The sequence below is a fragment of the Filicampus tigris genome, chromosome 9 (assembly GCF_054856515.1).
Source record: "Filicampus tigris isolate MCC_2025a chromosome 9, RoL_Ftig_1.0, whole genome shotgun sequence".
Classification (NCBI taxonomy): Eukaryota; Metazoa; Chordata; class Actinopteri; order Syngnathiformes; family Syngnathidae; genus Filicampus; species Filicampus tigris.
The window spans coordinates 24,041,107-24,065,062 of record NC_141225.1 but is presented as its reverse complement, the minus strand read 5'-3'; the positions used below and the strand labels follow the sequence as shown (position 1 = coordinate 24,065,062).

Genomic DNA, 23,956 nt, shown 5'->3' with positions numbered 1-23,956 from the left:
CTATAAAAGAAGACAATACCGCCAACAACAACATCGCATGCCAAGCCTTGTTTTTTTCTTTTTTAACCGCAAACACTTGACACTTATCAGGCCATCTTTCTGGGGAACATAGCAGCATAATTTTGAGTCCTCCTCCTCAATTTTGCAGGCAATTGAATTAGCCAATTGGTTCCCATGTGATTATAGTTTTCCTGGTGGCTCGCCTGCAGTTTCTCTGGTTGGGGAATCTTCAAGATAAGAAGTCTGATGAGTGTTTACACACTTGATAAAGAATGATAAAGATAGCAAATCTGCTAACCTTACTGCCTCTCTAAAAGGTGGTCAAGTTCACAATGTAGCCCTGACCTTGGCAGAAAGGTGTATTTACATTGCGATTGATGACATAATAAGCTAGGACTGACTACTTATATTTGTTTTTTTCCCAACTGTTTGATTACAGGAACCTTTGGCTTAATATTATGATATCAAAGCACTTCCTGTGTCAGGGCAGGACATAGTGTTTCATGATAAAATTGAAACAAGTAGATCCTGCAGAAGAGAGCATTAATGCTTAGAGAGCAAAAATATTCACATTGTTTGGATGTCTACTTCAGCACACTTGGTGGTAAGTCAAACTGTCTTCCACTACAATTGCTCACATGGGGAAATCTAATTCTTGTGTTACCTAGACTCCAAGCTTGACAAAGGATGCCTCTCAGGGGTGATGACCCTAAAAGGCTGCGTGCGTTTCATTACTTGTTCATATAAAGTACACAGAGCAGACCACAGATTTGTGGAGATCCATTGTGAAACTAACCACATGTCATATTTGCCACATCTTTGTGGTTATGTTGAATTGCCTTCCATGCATTCCACACATGGCTCTTACTGTAGATATCGGGGCACACAAAAATACCGCGTGAGGATAAAGCAGTCATTGATGAGAGAAAAGTGCCCCAGGAGAGAACATTTTGGGCCATGAAGACAGCTGTTGTCTGTCCATGGTCGCAGAAACACCCTCCGCCGAGCATGGATTACTTTTACATTGAACTGGAGAGCAGCTGCCATTTTCTCCGTTACAACTCATCAACATCTTATGTGAAGATCGACTGGACAACTAAGTGGGAAACGTTGCTTTTTTTTTCTTCTTTCTTTCTTTCTTTCTTTTTTTCATGTGGACTTTTTGTCGACAAGCCGTGTGTTCCCTCTGCGTTCGAAGACACAATGGAGCATCGATGAGTTGGAGCGAATCTACCCCCGTTTTATGGTACGAGGAGTATCACCGGTGTATGAAAGACAGACAATTATTAATGATACGCTCACACGGATATCGGAGTAATCCTCGGTGTTGGTGTTATTTGCCGCCAAAAGCACAGAGGTTATACGTTTATGCTTTCAGAGACAACACGATTATGTCATCATTTAAGATTCAATGGCAATAGGAATGATCATTTCCTCAGTGTTTTTGGAGCCGAAGTCGAGCAAAAAGTTTTAGCCTAGCTCTCAAGTTGGCCCACATCTGGTCTCCAGATGGACAGCATTTATTTACAGCATTTACAGCATTTACTGCTACACCTTTGAACAGTTAGCTCTTTCCTCACATTTACCAGATGAGCTGTGTGCCACATCCTCGTGCGGTAAACATGTGCAGTATGATACCTTATCTCGCTTTAAACTCAGGTTTGGCCATAAAGAATGTAATATATATGGCTTTGATCTTGGCTATAAATACAGTACTGTACATTTGGACTTGTTTTTGTTTCGCTATCTAATTTTGCAAGTATATATAATAATTCCATCACCATAGCAAATAATTCATGTTTTTTTTTTTGTCTGAGAGTTAAATCTGTTTTAGATGCAATACAGCTACTGTGATGTTTCCATCGTTACAGGAGAGAACGAGACATACCCCCAGACAGACACATGCAAGTTAATAATTGGTGGGACGTTGGTAGAATCCAAGCAGCTGCATAGTGAGCGAGTCAGTAGACCTTCCGTAAGCATTGGATATACACGTGGGTGAGTATTCCCACAGCAGAGAATTAACTAATGTACAGGTAGGCCACCATTTGCTTCTTTTATAGTTGTCAGAGTAAAGTAGAAATTCAAATACGTTTTCAACAGCCTATAATTATAATTACTCCTATAACTACTACTACTACTACCAGCACTTGTTTGCCTTGGCAACCATCCAACTAATACACGGTATTCTCCTTTCCACTCTCAGCAGTTGTACCCTATATCTTGAGTATATATATTTTCTAATCTTATCACCTTATGTCTACTGGTTCTGTAAAACCAGTTCAAGCTTGTGTCATGCTCTGTTTTCAAACACCGCTTTTAAATATCAGCACAGCGTTTGAAGGTTCCCTTGCACATGCAGTGTGAATATGTACTGGATGTACATACAGTAGGACCCTGAAAGATACAGATTAAGTAAACATTGGATTTTATTCTGGTTGTAGTTTACAGTGATGCACTGCATCTACTGATATACGTTGCTATGGTTTTGATTTCTTATAGGGGGAAATGGTAAACACAAAACAAGTAAGCAAGATGCATGCATTTTAAAACTGCTGTAAGTAAAAAAAAAACAATTACAAAGAATACATTCATATCAGAAAGATTATGACTAATCATATTGTGTTTTACAAAGAAATGCGCTGTATTCAGCAGGATCAGACAGCGCTCAGATTTTGTTAACGTGAACCTTACTTTGCGCAACAGGCAGTGCAGTAGTGTACACACTGTTTGAGTGCAACTGTCTGAACATGGACAAGAGATCAATTCATACATAAACAAGTACATACATAATAGATAATATACAATAATTAATTCTTTTCTAACACCTGCTCTTTGAAAAAAATGTCAGGGTCATGGTCTCATTGTACAGATCTCTAAAAATCTACCGCTTCCCATCATCAACAACAAACATGTTTGACCGTTTTTAAGAAGACAATTTAGGGAACTGGAGAATGTATCTAGCAACTAATAAATAAACATATTTACATGTTTTAATTCAATTTGTCAAACAAAATAGGTTGAAAAACAGATTTCCTTACAGCTTCAAATGCCCCCCAAATAATAATTTAAAAAACAAACAAAAAAAAAAAAAAACATATTTTGGGACTGACTGGTTATTTGATGAGTAATCATCCTAATTGTTTTCACACTGCTTGTCTAATCAATCTAATTTCCATCCTGGAATCTTTCTAAAGGAAGCAGGAAACAGTTTAATTGGTTACTGGCCTTCACCATTTACTGTACATACAAGAGCATATTTGTTCCAAAAACCGCACCAAAACAAACTCATGAATCCAGTCATTCTCAAAACTTTGTCATAAGCCTAAAATTACCATTCAAAATGTTGCATTTCAATTTATATTCCATTCTTGTGTCTACTGTGTTTAATAAACCTGAAAAAAACAGTGATTGTGTTTTATTTTATGACCACTTGGTGGCAGAATCAGTCTTTCACTTCATATCGGTCAACAATGCAAACTATGCAGAGATGCCACCTTCTGACAATCAAAGCCGGTGATTTTGTTCCTTCAGGAAAAACAAAAAGAAAACATTGCGTCTAAAAAGCTTCATGACTGAAGCTTGATATCTCTTTGGCCTACTTTGTCAGCGTTGTGGCTCAGTTTGCATCTTTCTTCCTGTGCTTGCGTGCGTTTTCTGTGGGAATCTGAAATCCTCCCACATTCCTAAAACATACCAATGAAGACTCAATCATTTTGTTGTGCCCAGTGATAGAATGGTGACCAATCTGGGATGGTTCTTTTCTTTTGCCCAAAGTCAGCTGGGATTGGCTCCAGCTCACCTGCCAAATGAGAAAAGTGGATGCACTTTTGAAATACTCTTGTGTTCTTTTGTGTGTGCCATACGAGCGCACATCAACATTCGCTGAGAGCCCTGCAAATATAAACCCTTGAACCTTGCTTAGCATCTTTTCATATGATAGCCAAATTCCTTCCTATGAGTTGAATTTCAACGAAAGGTGTGTTGTTCAACATATGGCTATAAATCTGCAGTGCTTATCTCAGCTCAGCTATTGCTGGCTGTAAAGCCAATTTGTCATTATTGCTTCCGTTTTAAGAATAAATCCGAAACTTGTGACATGGCAAAGTCATTTCCTTTTCATACAGATTTTTTTTCTTTTTTCCTTTTATTTCCACTTCCTCATCTTGGTTGTGAAATGCGCCTTTTCCTCTCATGTGTGATCTACATAAGCTGAATGTGTGGGATATTCATAAAGACTATATGTCGATGTCTTTCGCACTGAAGGTTCCTGAACCACAAAAATGGATAAACCACAGAAGGCCAATGCAGCTGAAAAGAGCAGCTGTGACAAAAACCCTGCAAAGGTTAGTGTATGTATGGAATCACAACCAAGCTGTGCTCAGCTACTCTACTCCAAGTGTAGCAGCAGTATTTCAGCCTGGCAATGGTTAGGCATTAAGAGGTACAAAGGTTTCAGTAGAGATTATGTATGTAAGATACTGTATATAAAGCATGTTTATTGATGGTGGAACACTTTCTCTACAGGCCGACTTTCAAGATGTGTGCTTTGACTGCACACATAATGTTTTGATGATGCGGCTCATTTTCCATCTGCTCTTTCCTTTGCTGGTACTTTTCTAGAGTGAAAATAAATTCCTGTATTGCAGTATATTTTAGGCTTATACAGTACTGTACTGCTAATAGAAATAGGTGCATTTCCAATTCCCCCAAAAAGATTTGTAATACAAATAAATAATATATAAATACATAATTAACAAAAACCTTAGAGGGTTTCTTCTCCAGAAAAAAAAACAGTTCTTCTATTGTCTTTCTCATTTATTAACCCAGTATATTTTCTGGCCTACTATAAAGGTCAGCTCTGCAGACAAAATCCCTCATTATCTATAGCTCGGTGCCATTAATTTTAAGTACATTTCATGCAGTCCATTAACCCTCAAAGTGATTCAAATTACACTTTGGCATAATTTTCACCCATCGGTATGCTTCATCGTCACTTTTGTAGCTAGCAGCATGTTTGTTGTGTAGGGTTTGCCCCCTTCTTGTATTTCTACATATACATATATCATTTTTTAATAGATACATTATCTGTGATTCCCCATTAAAACTCATTTTCTTCAATTCTGGGTTCTTCAACGTACAAGCATAAAGGCGAACATAAAATATATGCAGGTGTTTTGTCCAATGAGTTAATAAATTAAAATTGCCAAATGTGTGTGCTTTTCCGATGATTCAGGTGTTGGTTAAGATTCTTTATTATCACTTTGTACTATGTGACCAATTAGTCAAGGTTTTATTTTAGTCTTGATTGTTGTTGTACTTATTTTGCTTAGTATTATTTGAATCTGACCCCGATTCCTGACCAAGTTCATAACAGCAGTTCTTGTTTTTTTGAATGAATCTTAACTTTGATCGACAACAGTTCCCGTACAAGACCTCTAACCTGAGTTTGTGTGACTAATGCCTCTTTTGTGTGCTTGCTCAATAGAAGCGGGTCACATCCTGTCTGCTGAGTGCATCCTTCTTTGGCGCTTTGGGCTCGTCTTTCCTTTATGGCTACAATCTGTCTGTCGTCAATGCTCCAGCGCTGGTAAGCCAAATCGCCCTTGAGTAAACAAACATGCTCAATCAACTATTATGTGGCTCCCTCTCACGGTGGAAGTAAATAAACATGACTATATCTAATTTTAATGTAGCCTTCTAACGTTAAAAAAAAAAAAAAAAAAAATCATATGCATGAAATGTTAAGCGACACATTTATTGAAACAAGCTGAACACGGCCAAATGAAGGTAAACAACATTGGAGAGAAACAACACTGTAAGCAATAAACAACAACAACAATATTGAATCTTACATGGTGTTTAGCTGAGAAGTTCTATCCCTCCATCCATTAGTTAAAATGCAAGAAAACATTCCTCCTCCATTCGGCGCTCACCTCCGCACAGAGATATGCGAAGCAAACATACAGCCCTGGATTTTCTTGCTGTGAAACGTAACCATGGATGCCTCAATGAGGAGAAGAAATCCTCCAAATACCCCGAAATTTGAGAGTTCTTTCCAGTTTATTTACTACAGCTGTACTAGCTGGAGTTTATTTTGTGCAGCCACCTGACAAAATAAAATTGAGTAAATTCAACACACCAATTTTTTTTCAGCATAGTTTGAGTGAGTAGTCTCATCTTACTCAATCAAGAATGTGTGTCACATTTCTTAACTTTGACCAATCAACATCAACACATTCTTATCATCGTCAGCACATCATCCAGCTCGGAAAAGTGTAGATCAGCAGTACCATCGTCCTGTTTTCGAATTGCAATGAGAGAAGCACACTTTTCGTATGCCAGTGTGCTAATATTAAAGCCAAGGTGCTACTAACTAGCTAACTGACACAGTGTGTGTATGTGTGACACCAAATATGGCCCAAAACTGCCAGCACCTCCAAACTTCTGATCCTAAAATTGCCCCTGGTATCATGAGTATCATGGAAGTTGATCCCACGAGGAAAGCCCAAGGCCGTGTCTTTTTCAAGGAGCCATGTGGATGTCACGGAGGACATCCCTGGTGAAGACAACAAAAGGATTGCTGCTACGGGGCATGTGCCCACTTCAGCTGATTAATGACATGGAATGTTTGATGAGAAGCCACCTTTCTTTTCCCATCCTTCCATGGAAAACAGGCACTCGGGAATGACCTGCTATGAGTGTTTTTTTGTCCTGATGGGCTGAACCCAGCAGGTATCAGTCTTGTCAGCTGAATGTACTTTGATTTTTTTTTCACACTCTGGAGACAGAAGATGATTGTCATGCAGTGACAGGAGGTGGTGGGGGTCATAACTGGGATAAATGTTTCATAAGTCTCCAAGGAAAATGATGGTGATGGACACTAGTAGGCAGTTTAGGGAGGGAAAAAAATTGCAGGGCACTGGCTTCTCTTAGCCTCTCAAGTAACCAGATCTGTCAATAAGTTTGGGGGAAGTCTCTTGGCTCTTTTGGTTATTGTCTTGAGGACTAGAGAGTCACAATTCCAAGACGTGCCATGAATGAGAATTAAGTCCATTGGGATAAAGGGCTGGAGAGGCTGTATCCTTTGTGAGCACTGTCAAGGTGCCCTCGAACCGCTCAGGGCCTCCGACAATCCACTCAGGGTTCATAAAAGTATGATAATGAAGTAAAAGCAGAAAAAAAACGATTCCTCCCCTGGGAAAGTAGCCACATGGTGCATGTCTAACTTTTCCGTTCTCCATGCTTTGGCGGGACAAAGTGATTTCTTTAATCGGAGAATGAGAAAGTGGGCTGGCAGTCCAAAACAGGCCAAAGTCATTTACAGTGAATGAAAGAAAAACTTTATAACCTTATCTTAACCAAATTTAAACACAATATTTCCGATGGTAAAAAATGTTTTGGAAATACCGTACAACAACTTGAAATCCAACCAGTGTCACAAACCCTCCAAGAATACCCTCTGAAATCCATTCATTCATTTTTACATGTCAGGATCATGGAAAACTTAATTCTACCCCAGCTGGGTGATGGTGTAGTACTAAGTGACCAATTTAGTCACTGTATTCAATAATTTATAACTATTTGCCAATTTACACATTCTGTATTTTCAGAGACCTAGTTCTGATGCAATTGCGTTTACATTTATTTAACACCTTTAAGCAGCGATTCCCACCAGTGTGCCATGAGAGATCAGCGGTTGTGTCGTGGGAAATTCGAATCATAAAAGTATCCGTTAACCTTCAAATAATGTACGTCTGTTTGGCAATCTATGCGAAGGATGTTTAGTGTAAGGCAGAAGAATTAAACAAATAATCTTCCACTAAATTAACCCGCATAGCCACTTTTTGTGACATGTTTGTTTGGTGGTGTTCTGGGAGATTTTTTTCCAATGTGAACCATATAAAATGTAAAGCTGAGCCCTTAGCCACTGTGATGTCATTTTCAGTCACCAGCATGTGTCAGTACAAGGTAAAATGGCCGCTCCCCGAGATGGGTTAAAACGGCTGGATTTTTCCAGCTTTATTCATGTTCCACAAACGCAATATATATGAGAACACTGTGTTTAGACTCGTGGGGGCGCATATAACATATTGACAAGACCATTTTTTACTTGACTCCCACTTTAAGGCCGAAATTATTCATACAGTGGTTGTTGATTGTTGTGGTTGAATCAGTAACTTCTGTGCTGAAAAGAAAACAACTTTTGTTTGGACGTTTGAATGAAAAATACATGCTAATTTTATACGTCCGTGACAAGGTTTAGAAATCTATCAGACTTGGCTGATGGCGCAGTGCCCCCTCAACAGGGAGCTGCCATGAAGAAGAAGTCAGGCAGACAATGTCAATTTTAATCAACTGAGTGACTCTGTATTAAACATAAAATGCATTGATAGGCCTTTTCAGCATCCGAAATAGAGAGGAAGTAGTGTTGGTGCAGTTAAAGCAGAATTTAGAGATACAAACATACAACAAATGTTTGTGGGAACTGAACCTACACTGCTTGCATCTTGCACGACTCCACCACCAGTGAGACTGCACAATGTCATTTGTGTAAGAAATATGTCCTGCGTGATGAGCCTTTTTGCACCGGTGAAAAGTACATTTTGCATGTAAATTGTATTGTGAGGGAGATAAAAGCATTTTTTTTCTAAGACTGCGCTGCATTCATCAAAATCCTCTCGGTTCCCCCACTAAATTCATTCAGTCAAGTAGAAGTGACAGGTACAAAGTTTGAATGTAATCTTTTGAAATGTGGGCTAAGCTGAGCTCTCGCCAGGAAGCCCAACCGTGTAGTCACTTTAAACGCTCAGGCTGATGCAAGTCTACATCCCGGATATAAAAATCCAATAAAAACAATCCAACCTTCAAACCTCAGATTATTGAACTGGAGCTGTTTTATTTTTAATTGAAAATCACAGGGTGACGCCAGTTCAGTAGCCTTTGTATTTCATTACAGTCTTGCTTTGTTGTACCCAGTCAAAAACGATTGTGATGTGCCCCTGGGCTTAAGATGACCGGCTTCAATGCCTTACAAACTAGCATCTTTTCTTCAACTAGTTAGACATTTTTTTTTGTTCACAGCGGGAGGGAATGTAAAAACGAACATGAAAAAAAAATTGTGCTGGGGACATCAGTGTGCCCTGAGAGATGATCAGGCGGGTTGCAGGCGATGATCCAATGCATCTTAATATAATTAGTGAAAAGATTAAAAGGCAGAACAATTAGTGCATGCTCTTCCAATAAATGGCCTAAAGGTACTTCATCAACCTGTATATCCACTTTTTGAGCCTTTTTTTTTTTGTTTACTGGTGTTCCATGAGATGTTTTTGTAATTTAAAAGCTGTGCCTTGGGTGAATAAAATTTGACAAACACTAAAGATTTCTTTCTTCCATGTGCTTTTTCCGTTGCAGTACATTAAAGCTTTTTACAATCGGACATGGATGGAGAGATACAATGAACCTGTCAGGGAAGAGACAGTCACGCTCCTTTGGTCCATCACAGTCTCCATATTTGCCATCGGGGGCCTTTTCGGAGCGCTTGCTGTTTCTTGGCCCATCAAAATTCTGGGAAGGTGAGATGACTATCGCATGCTCGTGATGCATTTCTCCAGCGTTCTTGCGTTACTCAACGGTCTCAAGTTACGACCAGCATAGGAACTCGTGCATTTCGCACCTATGACTAGACGGATACAAATAATAGGAAGGACCATAACGCTGACAGGGTTGAAAAATAATTGTTCAAAATGTCTTGGAGCAGAATATTTCGGATTAAATAATTGGGTACGAGATGTATCCATTCATTGCGTCTGTACACAAACAGTATATTGTGACAGCATTGTTTGGGTTTTAAAGAGATGAATCTGAGTAAAGAACCAAGGCAACAAGTGCAGTTTTGTTAATTATGAGTCGGAGTGAGCGATGCAAATCCACACTGTTCTTGTAGACGGAGGAGGGAAAGGGCATGTCGCTCATGAGATAGCTTGCTAATTGCGCAGCATCCAAGAACAGGTAACAAGGACTGACCAGCTGTTCTTCAAGGACAATGGTGAAAGGACAAACATCAAACGTGCCCAAAGTGTGCACAGATTGCTCCGTCAAACATGCATAATGAATAAATACACTCTAGAAAAATTCTGACCCACTCACATTGAAAGTGGTCCGTTGACAATATGTCTTATGTCTATACTCTTTACCTTCACTTGCCTCTTTATACCTGATTCCTTTTCGAGTGCCTTAAAATCAACAACCTTTACTTCCGCATATTTAGGAGATATTTGTTTAAAAAAAACAAATTTTTTTTAAATCTTCAAAGCTGAGAATCTCCATTACAGTCACATGTAGGCCGCTTTTTTTCAAATCCGCTTTCGTATATCGTCATTTTTCAAATACCTGTTTGGACCTAAGTGGCCACAAATGGATACTAGAACTGTCCTTTAAAACAAGTACTTATGCTAGTTTAGACATTAGCTCCCCTCTGCACTTTCAAACGGACGGAGACGAGTGAGGACATAATGTTTTTCAGGAAAAAGTAAATGTTCTCAGAAAATGGACACGTGCCGAAAACACACGCTGGCTACACTTGCAACTGGGAAGTTTTTCAGTGCCAGGTCAGGCTCGTCTGTTGCGGTGTAGAAATGCCAACCTGGACTGTAGAATATGTGCTAACTTTTGTCAAGGGCAAACTCATCCTTGGACACAAATATTGTCATTGCTCGGAAACGATATATGTTCAAAAGAATCAATTTTCCACAGACGACAAGGATGTTGCTCGTAGAGCGGGGAATCTAAAAAAAGTTTTTATCCAGCATCATTTTGGGAAGTTAGGAGGCCTTACTGTTCCCCTTGAATATCTCAACTTCAAACCTGTGATCCATACTGCTCGCATGCACAATTTGAAATGTATTATTCATTCTTTTCTTCTTTATTCTCAGTTAGAAACCACGACATGAGCTGCTGCCCCCCCCCCCCCCCCCAACCCGCTCCCGGCCCCAACCAATAATAAAAACTGTCTCCAAAAGGCTAAGAATCCATAGGTCGGGCCAGGAATAGAGTTGAATGTATAATAGCAGATGAAGAATATGTAAATCAAATACTGACTGACTCATTAAAAGTTCTCGAGGGGTTATTCTTGTTCAGATATTGCTGAATTATTCAAGACGGACGAGCATATCTCGATGGAGATCTTAAAGAATTGATAATAAAAACCCTTCCTGAGGAATGAAACTCCTGCTGGGTCATGTCAACATTTGTATTTGGATCCTATGAAATGACATGTCACAGCTCTAATCAAGAAATTCTACAGTACAACTTGAAATAAAACATGAATGCCATAAGAGGGCTTTGATTCAGTGCCATTTATGAACTTATGAATCCTAAAAACTTCCAAGAACTCTCTTACAAAGGTAACCATAAAGTCAAAGAGGATTGTTTCCCTTTTTAGTCATCCTATGGCATCTGTCTTGATTTGGAACTTCTTAATCGTGTCATGTTTTTTTTTTTTTTATTGTTTTTTTTTGGTTTTGCCTAACGAGAGTCTCTCTCCAAACAGAAAGGGAACCTTGTTGCTGAATAACATCTTTGCTGTGATAGCTGCATTGCTTCTGACCTTTGGGGAGAGGGCGCGGTCCTTTGAGATGCTCATCATTGGCCGCTTCATCATGGGTGTGGACTCTGGTGAGTGCAAAGTTCTGCGGCTCAACCCAGACAGATGACATTTCATGACACAGACCTGGCGGTGAGGGAACTATCTGTATTTTTCGGAGTTTATTTTATTGGGCCATCTCCATCCGTAAACATAGCCAATTGAAATGTAATATTTCAGGAAACATTCTAGAGCTTGAGCCCAAGTAGCTTTTTCCTCTTTGCACGCTCAAAATAATCTGACTTTTTTTCAGTTTTAGAAAGAGATACAGTAATGTAATAGTTTTGGTTCTCCAGGGGAGATGAAATCATCCCGGTGAAAAATTTAAATGTTGTGTATAACCAGTGCAAAGCGATGCTCTCATCAAGCAAGATATTTGAAATGACCTGTGTGTGTGTGTGTGTGTGTGTGTTTGTTGGGTGCGCAGCGTCTGTGAAATTAGCACTTACTCCCAATCATCAACTTCATTAATGTAATGGGAAGAATTTCTACTTTGATTAGATGTTTGAAAGAGGTGATTAAAAAACAGGGACATGCAAAGCAATGTCTCCAATTAAGGTTCAACTTTTAGGCATATTTATGGGGGAGTAACAATCAGAAGCTGCAGTCCGAAGCTTACAGACACTAAGACATGTCATTACAATTCTGCGCTATGTTGTTGTTGTTATCCTGTCGGCTTAAAGCGTAAAATAAGTCAAATATGTGCTCGACACATATTGAAGAAAAAAAGACATTCAATTTTCAGCAGTCCTCGGGGTCACACTCTTATGATATGATCATAATGATACATCGTGGTGCGTATAAATGTATGCCCTACAGTGTGATTTATTTGAATCTTTTGATTTTTTTCTCGCAGGTATAGCTCTCAGTGTCCTACCAATGTATCTTGGAGAAATTTCGCCAAGACATATCCGAGGTTCCATTGGTCAGTTCAACTCTATTCTGATCTGTCTGGGAGTGTTCATTGGTCAGGTGCTGGGTCTACCTGAGCTGCTGGGCCAGGTGAGTAGCTGATTATTTCTCGCCCTTTCAACATCCTGAAAGATGTGAGAAGAGAGCAATGTGGACAAGGTTGATCTGGCCTAGTTAAATCTTATCATCAAACAAAATCAAAATGGTCCCCTTGCAAGTGTCGCCAGATGCAACCCTTCCCTTTAAAATCTGTGCACGATATTCTTGACATGGTGAAAGGAGAAACTGATTTGCCAGAGTACATGCAGGAGATTGAAGCGTGCAAAGTATGTTTTTAAGGTACAGTAAGCAGACCTCCACAGGCGGATGATGTAAAGTTGACCAGAGAGATGACAAATCTGTGAAGTGGGCCGATCGTATGTGCCTGTGTGTGATAAAAAAAAAACAAAAAAACAACAACATCTTTTCTGCCTGATTTTTGTTTCTGTTGTAAACTGCGTGATTCACACATCAGCCCGCTGATGTCAGTGACAAAATGATGCAAGCACATTCCTGTTGTGTCCTCAGTTGCTTCGTCCATACAGAATCACGTTATTTTCTTTGAAAATTGAAGAGCACAGCAAAACAAAATCAAATGGGATGGATCAAGCCAGAGTGCCATTTGCAGTGATCATTTCAACGATTCTGACGTGGAGAAAGAAAACCGCACTTCGCCACTCCAAAAAGAGAGAAAAATGAATGTAAACAATTGTAACATTGCACAGGCATTATTTGCCGTTTCATTCCAATTCTACCCGTTGAGGCCTGGCGCCTCCATTTTTCCTTCATTTTTCCTTCATTTTTGTTTTTTTTATGGGGGCGGGGTATTTGTCAGATTATGTTCAGCCATCCCGTGTCCGATTATGTTCTATGGCTAAATAATATAGACATCATCCGGCATTGCTGCTCTTTATGACATGGCCAGGCCTCAGCTGACAGGCTTTCATGACATAATGTTAACTATACTAAGCATGTTAGCCATGACGTGACCATGGATCAGGGTGACAAAAACATGCAATAACGTGATCAAAATGATAGCAGTACATTCCTTTGTCCAAATACAGCGAATTTGCCCCCTGTTCAGTCAATAACATCACAGCAAGACATGGCGAGATATCGATTGTGGTGATATAAACCGATTGCTTCAAAATGGATTCATCTTATTGACAATGACAGCCGCTTTTGTTGCCTTGAGCAAAAAATACACAAATAGAACATGCGAGTGAAATTTGGGCCATCTGGACGCGATAATTCCTTTACAATGCAGCGGCCTGAGAAAACGAAAGAAAACTAACCTCAGGGGTGTCTGGTGCAGGAAATCTGGGGCGAGTACAAAGTGGAGAATGTATGACCATTCAGTTTTCATATTTTCATCCATTTTTTTTTTTTTTTTACCTTTTATCCTGCTTTGAGTGAAGTGAAAGCTGGAGCATGTCCCAGCTGACTTTGAGCGAGAGGCAGGAGAAACCCCCTGAACTGGGGTCGATGATGTTGGATGAGCAGAAGTCACATACCTTTGCTCACTACTTTGACACTTTTGTTTCTCAGTTAGATATCTCCCCGACCAGTCTTCTGTCAACATGTGTAATGCAATGTTCGCATGCGTTTGGTGCTTGTCCCCTTGACAAAACTTTCCAGAAGCTGCTTGGCACTGCAATTTTGTTTCTCTTCTTGCGCATTGATTTGCAAAAGCCGTTAAGCCAGGCAGGCTTATTTCTCTCACCGATGGCCTCTGCTGCTTGTTCAACATGCTTGGTCGTGTCGTAAAAGTGCCGATGTTTAGAACGGAGTACAAAGACAGATGGCTGAAAGTCGTTTCCTTGATTTGTTCCCTTGGCGATCTTAGTTTCTGCAGAAGATAATAACAGCTGGGCAATAGTCGCTAAAAAGAAACGTGCACATTAGTTTGCTAGTTGGATGACATCAAAATGAGCACATCAAAATGAGCAACTGGATCTGCATCTGCAGCCACAAGCATTGGCAGAGTTCAATTCACGTCCGTTGACTATTGTCCCCGTACATCATTGCAGCATTTGGAATCATTTCAATGACTGTGTCCTTTATGCCACAACAATCAGGCTCCTTATGAACAATTAGGCATGAAAGTTTTAGCTTGTCTAGGTCTCCCTTTAAATGCGGCGAGGTGATTTTCAGACTCATATTATTTCTTTCTACAGCGTTGCCTTGGTTTCAAAACGTGGCTGCCACCTTGACTTAGCTTTTGAATTAATTTAAACGTATTTTCTCCCAAACTAACTGAAACGTTTACTGCATTGAGGGAATCAATAGCATGAAGGACTCCTTTTACTGGCCGTAGCTTTAACAAAAAAAAAAAAATGTGTTACACAATACCCAATTTAAGGAAGATGCCATTTTGACATAATTGTGTTTGGTTTTGTTGAAATATTTGTCTCAATTAAATAACAACAAAAAGAAACCTTTTTCTTTTCTGCCCTTGCCTCAAATTACACAAAAATTACACACAAAAAACACTCAGGGCAGGGACAACACAGAAAGAAACAGCAATAACAACAGCAACGCAAATACACTATTAAAATGTTGCTCAGCGTTTAGTTAGCCTGGGATGAGTCTCTCCCCCACCGATATAAATTATCGTCATTTCCTTTCCACATTACTCGACTAGCCTGTTCATTGTCTCCTATTTTATACACTCGCTAATTGACATACTTCACGTCGCACACGTCACGATTGGTGTATTTTGACGATGCCAAGTTCACATTGATGGGCTATAACCACACCCTCCATTTTCGCTGCATGTCGTATTGGCACATACCCGATACGGTGTCTGATTTGGGGAAAAAGTCTGATTTCGATCGCGGTTCGCGCCGTCTACTGGCTATCTGTGATTATTTTCCCCCTCTTAACGATGTGAATTGGGCCACTCAAAAACAAGAAGAAAAATCACAATTGTGTCACTTGAGACATGCAGTGTAAACGCCGCACTGGCATTCCCACTTGAGCGTGACACCAGGTCATTTGTAATTCATAAATGGTGGCCTGTCCCACCCCCAATTTGTGCACGATGTCGCCTGTGCAGCCAATGTGTTCATCTGCCCTATTTGCCACCCTTTCTGCCTGGCCTGTCTGTTTTCCAGTAATTTGACAGGCGCATACCAGACGTATACTGTGTGACATATTCCGATAATGCCACCATGATATTTTCCGGCCCTTGTTTATGAGACTCAAAATACTTTTTGAGGTCTTGGTGAAGGCTTCCATTATTAGAAATCAAACATGTCACTCGCGTCGGGTGTTAAATAGTAATAAGCTTTGACAAATGCAATTTTTTCGGGCCATCACGGTTAGCCAATGCCATCCTGTACGGACGGTCCCGAGATCATTCCAAAATTGGAGCAGGGATAAGCCTTGGAGACAATCTGTCACTGAGTTCTGCTGCAGTGAGCGCAACACTGTGTGTAATCTTCACAAGTAGGCTCTTGCGTAGTCAATGACCCGATCCTCACTCATACTATACATTTCAAAATCCCTCACAACGCTCTGTTCACCGCACCTAAAAAATGTCAATGCTGATCATCGCTGGAACGTAAAAAAAAGTTGACTGGCTGTCACACAAACTTCAAAATGACTGCGTATGTTTTTTGCTGCTGCAATGCTCACTGAGTCTGACTTTATTTTACGGCTGAGTTCTGTGACTTAAGCATAAGCTATGTTTAAGTAACATGAACTTTTGAGTTCATATTTGTATGGAAAAAAACCACTCTGAGGTCAAATCAAATGAAAACCAGAAACTGGAAAGAGAACAATTTCTTATTTTTACTTGTGTGGTTGACCACTTCACTGAAAGGGGTACAAAGCAATTGATTGCACACTGTAGGTCGGGGGCATCGCAAAGCGAGGACCCACTTTATATAAATGAGCATATTTCTGTTTACGCAAACATAACATGGTGTCTTTGTCTGTGAGGTTTATATAGAAGCAAGGCTGCACAATGCTTTCTTAATTCAGTAATTAGTATTTGGCCTGTCAGTGACTCGATCTCAGCGGACATGACTTTGGATCAGAGGGCCAACGTTTCAAATCCTGCTGCGGATGTCAAGGAAATGTGGAAATTGCACCAGACGCTAGTTTGATTTTGGAGCTTTGTCGAGGTGCCCTTGAGCAAGGCGCTGCCCCCCGCAGTCCTTGTCTGCATCTCTGCACGTGTGGACAGGAACAGGAATTTCCTCGATCATAATTACTATGATCAACTGAATAAAAAAAATGAATCATTCAATTAAAATGAGAGAGAGGGCTAGCCAGTGGGATCTATGAATCTTTTCTGCATAGAGATTTTGCCTTTGTTTTCTTTTGGTCAACCATTGTTTCTGCGTTTGGAGCCTGAATCGGAAGATACCGTATCACGACATTAAATGTGGTCTGATTTATCGGAATGTGCGGATATCACCGGACTGTTGGCTGCCTGCAAAAGACACTGACTGTTGTAATAAATGACTGCTCTGATTGCACACACTTTTTAGTGTCAGCTGTCAGCCGGCACATCTTTCATCAGCATCAGTAAAATCGGGTTTTAGACGAGGTGACATTCACGGTCAAGCGTTCCAGGCAGAGGGGATGGGGGGCTTTTCTGAAGATCCTACCTTTTATCATATGTGTCACATAAGGTTTTTTGTTTTTTTCCAACAGACACTTTCGGCGAGAAAAAAAAAGAAATATTTGGGCCTTAGGCTGTGAGTAATCTTCATTTATAATTGGATTTGACTTGAGCCCAGGATTAGTTGTTATTTAGTCCTTCTCATTTTCTCAATAAATTATTTCCCCACTCGCACAAAAATCCAACATTTAACATTTGTTGCTTTCACATTGCCATAATGACCAAACAGTATAATTGGCCAAACTGACCCCGAATAGACACAGAGCGTTCAAGGAGTAACGCTGCGTAAGCTTCCGATTCTGGTGGGTGGATGGTTTTCATTATGCCGCAGTGACGACAAAAAGCACAAATCCCTTTACAGTGTAAATGAAGTGTAAGTGTAAATGAAGCGAAGTGACCTAATGGGTCTCAAAATGACACATCAAAGATGTAAGAAAACCCAAAAAAAACAAGCATCACATCAATTTATCGGGCCAGGGTTGTTTATGCCAGCTTGTATCCGATAATTACTGCAGTGCACATTGTAATCCATCATGCATTAGATTGTGAACGGCTAGAAGTAAGTGACAGCCAATTATATCTCGCAGCTTGCTGTTGAATTAAAGATTTTCAATTAACGGTTAGTTACACACCAAGTAATGATTTTCAACAGGGGTGTGCTTTTCTCGCTGGAGTATTTTTTGGGATAGGGGAAGTAATGAATACTGACCTCACACAGAAAGTATAAATGCAGAACTATCAATGTGGTCCTCCTGGCATTTCCATTACAGTTTACCTACCTTGCACAAACCATTTTTACTTGTGGGAAGCTGCCATGAAATGTGCTTTCACCTTTTACTTTGTTCTGTCAGCTGAGGCCAAACGAGAGAAGCTTTTTTTCAGTTTAAATTTATTTATTTATTTTTTCACCCGCATTCAATCACGGCATGCCAGCATACACCCTCTAGTCTCAGCGATGTAGCACGAGATGATTCAAAGAGGGGAAAAAACAACAACTCTAACCTCATGGGACACGTCATTAACTTGTGCGTCTGCACCTCTTCATTCACTGTAAACTGTTTACTTGTGTCCATGCGCCATCATTTGCACAAAGATGGCAAGAAGTGTTATGTATATATACATATATATATATATTTTTACGACATGGCTATCTGGTGAAAACTGCGTATATCGTCGCTGTCCTGTGAAAAATTTATGTCCAATTTTGTCATTTAAAAAAATAATAGTTCACATTAGTGGGATGTCTGTAACGTGGAAACCCCATTAACATAAAAAAAATGAAAAAAAATGGACATAAGTGTTTTACACCCTAAAAACAGTTGGGCTGAAAATAACACCAGTTTGGGTCAAAAATGGACCGATCCACTAATTGGTTCAATTTGTCCCACATTCTTGCGTTGTTTTGTACAAAACTACCCATTTTTAGGGTTGTTTTTGCAGAAAACAAAAAATGGGTAGAAAGTAATCATTATGTTGAAAAGTCAGAAAATATTTTCATTTGATTGATGCGTAAGTGTCCTGGGGCCCATTTGGCTCACAATAAACAATCTCAATGCACATTCAAACAACAACAAATTGTAGTCCAAATCCCACATTTTGTAGCAGACGTATTTTTAGGGGCGCTTACTTCCACGACCTGAAGACCTGTCAAAACACACAGAAGACCAAGCAAGAGTAATTAGTGGCTTAGGTGAAGAGTAAAACATCAGGTTGCACATTAATCACTTGATATGAGCAATGCCCATTGATTCTTTCTCCCTCGCTCCCTCAGAGAGGCACCAGTGTGCCACACGATTTGTCGGTAATTCAAAATCATGCACATCTTATTTGGCTTTAGGCAGAAACTGATGGGGAATTAAAAAAAATAAAATAAAACAAATCGAAGTCCCAATTTCCTTCAGTGACAAGCCAGTAAATTGAAGGAAAACGTGTGTGCATGCCGAATGGTAACAGTTCATGTGTGATTGGCAAATGGCTCCTTCTACACTTATTACAAAAATGACACGTTTATGTTTCCCTTTGGTGCACCTAATGACGGTCCGAGCCTGTCGCTGGAAGAAAGTACCTGCCGTGAGTCATAGAAACCGATTACAGCCTTTTTAACGAGTATGGCGTCATTTGCTATTGTAATTATGATCGGTTTGGGTCCAATTATTATTTCAAGACATTCAGTAAAAAGAAAAATACGAGACCTATCGTTAAGTATGTTGAACATTCATTTTGTTGCGTCTACAACTTTGATCCCTGATCTTATCGATCAATTTTGAGGGAAGCGTTGTTAATGGGGAGTCAACCCAAACATATTTTTTACAAGCATATGTTTTATGCAGCCCGACCTGTGGAAAGAAGGCATTCTGATTAATTTTGTGTTTGTGGAATATGAGAAATCCACCCCTTTTGAGCCATCTCAGGGGGCGGCCGTTTTTGTCACGTTTGTCGACTGAAAATGACATCACAGTTGCTCAGGGCTCAGGTAACGACCAATTACGGCTCAGCTTCAGAAAACAGGCGAGCCGTGATTGGTCGTTACCTGAGCCCTGAGCAACTGTGATGTAATTTTCAGTCGACAGAAGTGACAAAATGGTCGACCCTCAGATGGCTAAAAGTGTATGAATTTTGCTGCTTAACTCATATTCCACACAGCCAATATTAATCACAATGCCGTGTTTAGACTTGTGGGCCTGCATAGAACATATTCTGGAAAAAAAATACGTTTGGGTTGACTTCCACGTTAAGGATCAATGCAACTACTAGCTAAATTACTGAGGGGGGCGGCACGGCGGCCGACTGTTTAGCACGACTGCCTCACAGTTCAAAGGTCGTGGCTTTGTTTCCCACCTGCGGCCTTCCTGTGTGGGGTTTGCACGTTCTACCCGTCACAGTGTGGCTTTTTGTGGTACTCCAGGTAGGTTAATTGAAGACTTTAAATTTGCCTAATTTCCTCATCTAATTGATAGGCTAATTTGGATGAGTGATAGAGAAGATGGATGGACGGATTACCGAGAGAAATGCTGCTTGGCTAACAACCTGCTAACGTTGAAATATACACGGTCCTGAAGGACTCAAAGGTTCTCTGTCTTTTTTCCGTGGCCCCTTTTTCGTTTGGAGGCACCCGGCGGTGAATGATGACCCTGTTACCTCCTAAGGCACATTTCAAAGAACGTGCGCACCACAGACAATGTAAATGACCTCGGTGATGCTCATCAATCCACCTTTGTTTGTCTATTCATCTTCGCAGCTACCTCCAGCAACAACACTGACTACAATCATGAAGTAAACCATTCTGAAAGTCCAAATTTATTATATCGGCCTTATCACTTACTGATTTTGTGTTTTGTACAGCATAGCGGTGACAGTAAAAAAATAAATAAAAAGTGGCAGCTAAGAATTTATTACACACTGTGTGCAGTGGTGATCCTAGCTTTGACACAATAGAAAACAATTTCACGTCGGATTTTTATGAGTAGCTTTTTATTCTAGGGCCTGCTACTGGAAGCGCAAAGCATCCGTTTCAGGAGGCTGGTCAAACCGCCTTTTTCCATCAATCCACCCGTCGCTCTGTTTTTCGATAGGGATTATCCTCGTTACGTCTGAGCGCGAGCTGCAGCCAATCCCGGCGGACTTTGAGCAAGACATTCACACTAATGAGTAATGTCAAGTCTTTAATTAATCTGCATGTTTTGGAGATGTGGTAGGAAGCGGAACTACCTGGCGAAAAAAAGACGTAAGCATTGGGAGCGCATGCAAATTCCACACAGGAAGGTGGAGCTGAGATCGGAACCCAGAACCTCACAACTCTGACGTAGCCGTCGTAACAATTCTCCACAGTGTTGATCAACCACCACCATTTTGTAATTAATTATAAAATGTTTGAAAGTGTATTAATCTATCACAGAGGTAATGCTGTCATTCATATTTCAGTACAGTCAACTGTTGAAAGAGTGTAAAAGTTGTAAGCCAATCAAAAGTTTTGCAAAGTTTATTTTTGATGCGTACCAAGACATTTCCCTCTTTGGCTTATTGTCACCGATACTCTAATGAAAAGTTTGATTGTAAACACACCCCAAAAAAAAATCAGCATCCATGGCAAACCTTCAAGTTACTGATCCCATTGTTGGTTGGTGATTTGTGACTGCAGGAGTCCAGGTGGAACTACTTATTTTCCTTCCTGGCAGTGCCTGCAGTGCTGCAGCTCTGCGTTCTGCCTTTCCTGCCAGAGAGTCCTCGTTACCTGCTGATTGAGAGGAGGGACGAGGCTGCAGCAGAGAAAGGTAACGACGTAGCACACAGCCAAGTCCTGCTCCACAGCACTCACAAACCCTTGCGCTGGCTACGTGCGGCTTTTCTTGTCAGCTTTTCTTCCTTGAGCGGTTCTGAAGCTTTTAAAGTAGTACTGGAATGCCAAGGAGACTCTTATTTCTCTCCATTTAATGGGACCCATTGACATTAAAGCCTATCCCTTTATAATGCAATGATTCACATTGCATTGCCAACATTACATCCTTAAGTCCTATTTTCCCTCCCTAATGTTCTTTCATCTTAAAACATAATCGAAGGTCCTCAAGCTCAGAAGTGTGTGTTCTTTGGATGCCAGCGTCTGGTCTTGGACCGCCGCCATGACAGCGGCTTTATTTTTACCGCTGTTATGTCACGCTTTGCTCAGGAGGTTACGGAAATAATCATTGGGTCGCGTGGGCCAGGCTGATATTGAAACGGTCTCAAAAGGACACTTGCTGCTGCGCATCGCTGAGTTGCTCGCACACCAACTTTTTGGGAGACGCACACAAGCTGCTCCCCTGAGGACCTCAACACGTAAATACATTTGGAGCAGAAAATCTTGTTGACGGCAGTGGGAGTGCTTGTGCAGATGTCCAATCATTTAAGTCAGTATTTACAGAGTGGCGAAAAGGTCAATTACACTTACAGTCCTTGTTATTTACTGTACATTTCAGACAAAATTCAATTACCGTCACGATTATTACACTCCACGATTACAAAATTGGCATAATCGTAAATAAACGATTATTAATAGTCATTTACATCCAACACACTGTTTGTTTACTCAAGGAAAACATACTTGAATTTAGACATTTGCACCTTTTAATATTTTTTTTTTATATAACTAATTTTATACATTTTGTTTGGTCCCAAAGGAACTTACGTACATTTATTTGCCTTTCTATTTTGTACGTTTAAACATTTTCTTGTTTTTGTACCCAAAAATAAAACATCGTTTGAATAATTGTGATTTCAATTTTTTCCCAAAATAATCATATTTTTTTCATAATCAAGCAGCCCTCTTTTGTCATCATATTGAAGTACTTTTTTGTCATTATTGACCTTTCTTTGCTGATTGACTGGAAGAGATCTGATACTACCTTTATCATGGTACCCATCTGAACTCAACAATTCAGTGGTTTATTTCGTATATATATATATTTTTTTGCCTTTGCGCTCATTTTGCTTGAAAACGTTCCCAAACGAGGTTGCGCCCTCAATCTGCACACACCCAGAGGCCCTGTGACCACTGGGTTCTAACTTCATGACTATTAAAGAGAAGAAAGTGTTGTGTTAACACCGACAAATTCCCCCTCGTGCTTCACTTACAAGTTCAAAGAAAGGTGCCAGGCTGCAAAAAGGCAAGGCAAACATTTGTTTCAAGCACAATTCAACTTTTCAAACATTAAAACTATTCTCAGTTGTCTATCTATCGACCTTATTTGTAAGTGTGGCCACTGTTTTTGGATTGAAATACAACCCAACTCTCAGCGTAACTTTCTTTTTCTATTTCCAGAGCGCTTTAAAAACAACCACCGCTGCCTACAAAAGTCAGACATGCAAAAGACATCTAAAAACAAACAAATTATATACACACCTACATACATACAAAAGATGAATGACATTAGTTTGTCAATAAATAAAGACGTGGGTATGCAAATGATCCTTGGAGTGCCAGATTCAGAATCAATCTGATTGTTTTTATGATTTTTTTTGGGGGGGGGGTTGAAGTACCCTAAAGCTATTTCTGTGTGTGTGGTTGTGTGTGTTTCCCAGCCTTTCAGCGATTCCTTGGAAAAAATGATGTTTCTCTTGAGTTGGAAGAGGTCCACGCAGAGGCACGAGCTCAGGAAAGTCTCCACACGGTGTCCGTCTTGCAGCTTGTGAAGAGTCGGGCGGTTCGCTGGCAGCTCATCACTGTCATGGTCACCATGGCCAGCTATCAGCTCTGCGGCCTCAACGCCGTAAGCCTCACCTCCTACTTTGTTATGCATTCATGAAATCACACAATACAATCCTACTTTTCTGAGGTACTGTTCGCTTGAGGAAAGAAAACAGCTCATGTTTGTTTGATAATTTAGCATTTTTGGCTAATTGGACAACATCATCCGAACCATTTCCAGACCACGGGGCCAAGACATTAATTAGCATCTTTTGTTGTCCATGCAAAGGTAATAGTCTGCATTTCAATGATCAACTGTTGCCTTTTTCCAGATCTGGTACTACACCAATGGGATCCTACGAGAAGCAGGCTTCCCTGAAGATATTCTTCCGTACATAACCCTCAGCACTGGAGGTATCGAGACGTTTTCCGCTATCATCTCTGTGAGTATTGCCACTTTCAAATCATCCCAAAACAACTTGTTGTTGTGCGTGGTCATGGTTTCCTCCGACTTGAACCACCTTGAAACTACTTTTCTATATATCATTGTTGCAGGCCTTGCATTTGT

The 23,956-nt window shown here is 40.3% G+C and overlaps 1 protein-coding gene across 5 annotated transcripts in view; it reads left to right on the top strand.

Moving 5' to 3' along the window:
- Positions 1-482: 482 nt before the first annotated feature.
- The window catches only part of slc2a9l2 (solute carrier family 2 member 9, like 2), a 45,393-nt gene continuing 21,919 nt past the window's right edge, over positions 483-23,956 (top strand). Inside the window, exons 1-11 of one of the 5 annotated variants that reach the window (XM_086041252.1) lie at positions 534-604; positions 1,174-1,246; positions 1,872-2,036; positions 4,267-4,346; positions 5,489-5,590; positions 9,415-9,575; positions 11,552-11,676; positions 12,501-12,646; positions 21,367-21,499; positions 23,283-23,470; positions 23,721-23,831. In XM_086041252.1, coding sequence (XP_085897378.1) covers positions 4,284-4,346; positions 5,489-5,590; positions 9,415-9,575; positions 11,552-11,676; positions 12,501-12,646; positions 21,367-21,499; positions 23,283-23,470; positions 23,721-23,831 — 1,029 coding nt within the window. In that variant the 5' untranslated portion in view covers positions 534-604; positions 1,174-1,246; positions 1,872-2,036; positions 4,267-4,283. Of the gene's footprint in view, positions 605-990; positions 1,247-1,871; positions 2,037-4,266; positions 4,347-5,488; positions 5,591-9,414; positions 9,576-11,551; positions 11,677-12,500; positions 12,647-21,366; positions 21,500-23,282; positions 23,471-23,720; positions 23,832-23,956 lie in introns of those variants that run through there. The other 4 variants (XM_086041256.1, XM_086041253.1, XM_086041254.1 and 1 more) reach the window with 4 other exon arrangements.